Raw genomic sequence first — 3,112 nt, forward strand, 5'->3', positions numbered from 1 at the left:
CACTTATGAAATGCAATAGAAATAGTCTTGATGATGGCAGCTAGATTTTTACTGGGCAAGATGGATAGGGCTGCTAATTTTCAGTGTTGTTGTTGTTGTTATGTGCCGTCGAGTCGGACCCGACTCATAGCGACCCCTCCTTGGGTTTCTGAGGCAGTATCACTACCGAAGTAGATTGCCCAACCTTCCTTCCAAGGAGTGGCTAGTGGGTTTGAACCGCCAGACTTCTGGTTAGCAGTCAAGTGCCTTAGGCACTATGCTAAGGCTGAAAAAAGGGTCTTTTGGCTCAGTGGTTGGAATGAGGATACACTTAAAAAAATCTCACACTTTTGGGAGTTATTTTAATTTCTCAGTGGTTTTTACTTTGGCTGGTTTTAATTTTGTTTTGTTCAACCAAAAAGTTCTCTAAGTGTGTTTTATTTTCTGCAGTGTGGTGTAAAGGAATCATTAGCCATGGATGTATTCATGAAAGGACTTTCAAAGGCCAAGGAGGGAGTTGTGGCTGCTGCTGAAAAGACCAAACAGGGTGTGGCAGAAGCAGCAGGAAAGACAAAAGAGGGTGTTCTTTATGTAGGTAGGTAAACCCTAGCTGTCTTTTTAGTATTTATCCATGACTGATGGTTTAGGATAATTGATACTCTGAAAGCTGGTGTTTCTTATTTGATTCATCTTTGCATCATCACTTGCAAAAATGATGGACTGAGTCACAGGTATGCGTGGGTAGGGGAATATGTGTATTTTAGCTAATAGTACAAAATGAAGATAATCTTTTATTTTTCCTGATAATTCAATTTTGCAATAATATTTAGGACTTTCTTAGTTCCTTTCTTTTAAAAAAATGAATGTTTCCCTGCATAAAAAATAAAAAAATCAAACCTGTTGCAGTTCATTAGATTTTGACTCATGGCAACCCATGTGTATTAGTGACTACACTTCAGAGGACAGTTTGTAAAATCCAAAGTCTTTTAAAAAATAATCAAGAATATTCCTAAGAATCAAAATCATTCACAGGTCCTTGATTTCTTTTATTACCATAGTATTTCCTAATTGTTTGTTTTCTAACTTAAAAAAAAGGTTTAGGTATGACCCTGGGATGTATAAAAAACAACCTATTGTGGCCCTGAAGTAGAAAGGACAGATAGTAGGCTGGGAATGTAGTTAAAGGTCTGTTATTAATATCTCAGGAGCTCTGGTGGCATAGTACCTAAGGCACTTGACTGCTAACCAGAAGGCTGGCGGTTCAAACCCACCAGCCACTCCTTGGAAGGAAGGTTGGCAATCTACTTCTGTAGTGATACTGCCTCAGAAACCCAAGGAGAGGTCACTATGATTTGGGTCCTACTCAAGGGCATATAAAAACAACAACTAATATCTCTAAAACTTTTATATAACCTGTTTATCAAATGATACATACTAAATCATAAGGAGACTGATGCTTATCACTGCTATTTGTTCTTAAATTCCCATCTTGGAGTATAAACACAAACCTTGTCTTTTCTTTACTTTTGTCTAGAACTGCATTAGATTGGGTGTTATTTTACAAATTACTTCAAATTCTTTAAGGAAGGAGCTGTGTTATAACTGGAATAGACATACATGTACTCACACACTCAGCTACTACCCATTTTTCTTCTCTTTCTCCTTTTCTCCCTCGAGGCAGTTATCACAGTTGTAACCATTGGAGGAGTAGCAAGGTGAAGGATAAGAATATTGGATGGCATAGATGATACTGGTGTTATCCCTATGTCTTTAGGGTGAAAGAAAGTTACCTAGTTTCTGCATTGTAGATTAACTAAACAACTAACTTACTGCCTTCAAGTCAGATCCGACTCATAATGACCCCTTCTTGGGTTTCTGAGGCAGTACCACTATGGAAGTAGATTGCAAGAAAATTTATACTTGGGATGACTTTTATGAATGCTTTTCATCAAAATTAACATTAGCTTTTTTTTTTTTCATTGCTCATGAACTCCTTTTTATATGGACCTGATCTTATCACAAATCGTCAATGAAATTATTCTCTTTCTTTTTCTATCTTAAAACATATTTTCTAAATAAGGAGTGTAATAAGAGAGGATATACTTGGTGAAAATTATAAGTTGTTTTTTTTTTGTGTGTGTGAAGTGTGAATTATGTCTATTTAGGGAGAATTTGGAAAACTATATCAGTGATATGTGTGCTTTATCATATAAAGTCAGGACACTTGTCCTGACTTTTCCAAGTTTTGCAAATGCATATTTGTGACTGTTTTGTCACCTCAGTATAACTTTTAACTTAGTAACTTTCAAACATTAGGTTAATATGTTGCTATTTTCCAGATTATAAATAGGTTTTATCACTGGGAATAATGTTTATTTGTTTTCACTGTCAGTTGTGAGTTTGGGCAAGAAAATAATTTTATTTTTTCAGAAATTAATTCTGTTATTTGCTCTGAGATAACACATAAAAATATATGTGTCACATATATTTAAAATCATGTTCAATGTCTATCAATGTTTAACAAAGTAAATTCTATAAATCATTATTATGTTTTGATATTTAATTGAAATGTAAGCTCATACCAAGAGTCAGGGTAAAAAATAACGATGTGAAGATACAAGACTATAGTGCAGAGATTGGCAAATTTTTCTACCCCACCTACTCAAGTCTGCTGTTGAAGAGTGAAAGAAGCCAGAGCCATTGATTAGCATCTCTCTGTGTTCCAATAAAACTTTTTTACAAAAACAGGTGGTGGTTCAGATTTGGCCCATAGACTGTAGTTTACTGAGGTCTGGCATAGTAGAAAGAATTTGGGCTTGATGTTGGACAAGTCTGAGTTCTAATCCAGGCTCCCTCATTTAACACCTGTGGCATATTAGGGAAGTTATTTAACATCTCTAAGCATCATTTTCCTCAACTGTAAAAATGTGATTTAAAAAAAATTGCAACTGCTTTACAGTTTATGATAATGTCATGCTAAAGCAGAACACAAAAGTCATGAAGCACACTTTCGTACATAGGAGCCTTGAATATTATTATCAAAGAAACTTTCCAATAGAATAATTTCTTTGTCAACATGTTTTCCTTTTATCTTTTGTTTTTCAAAACAAGAACTATCATCAACAACTAATTT

The 3,112-nt window shown here is 35.0% G+C and overlaps 1 protein-coding gene across 1 annotated transcript in view; it reads left to right on the forward strand.

Moving 5' to 3' along the window:
- Positions 1-453: 453 nt before the first annotated feature.
- Positions 454-3,112, forward strand: part of SNCA (synuclein alpha) — a gene marked incomplete at its 3' end in the record, with an annotated part of 28,036 nt that continues 25,377 nt past the window's right edge. Inside the window, exon 1 of the mRNA XM_007954214.2 lies at positions 454-574. Within this exon, the coding sequence (XP_007952405.1) occupies positions 454-574 (121 nt within the window). The remainder of the gene's footprint in view (positions 575-3,112) is intronic.

Source organism: Orycteropus afer, unplaced genomic scaffold, assembly GCF_000298275.1.
Source record: "Orycteropus afer afer isolate SDZICR_OR568_19922 unplaced genomic scaffold, OryAfe1.0 scaffold00445, whole genome shotgun sequence".
Taxonomy (NCBI): domain Eukaryota; kingdom Metazoa; phylum Chordata; class Mammalia; order Tubulidentata; family Orycteropodidae; genus Orycteropus; species Orycteropus afer.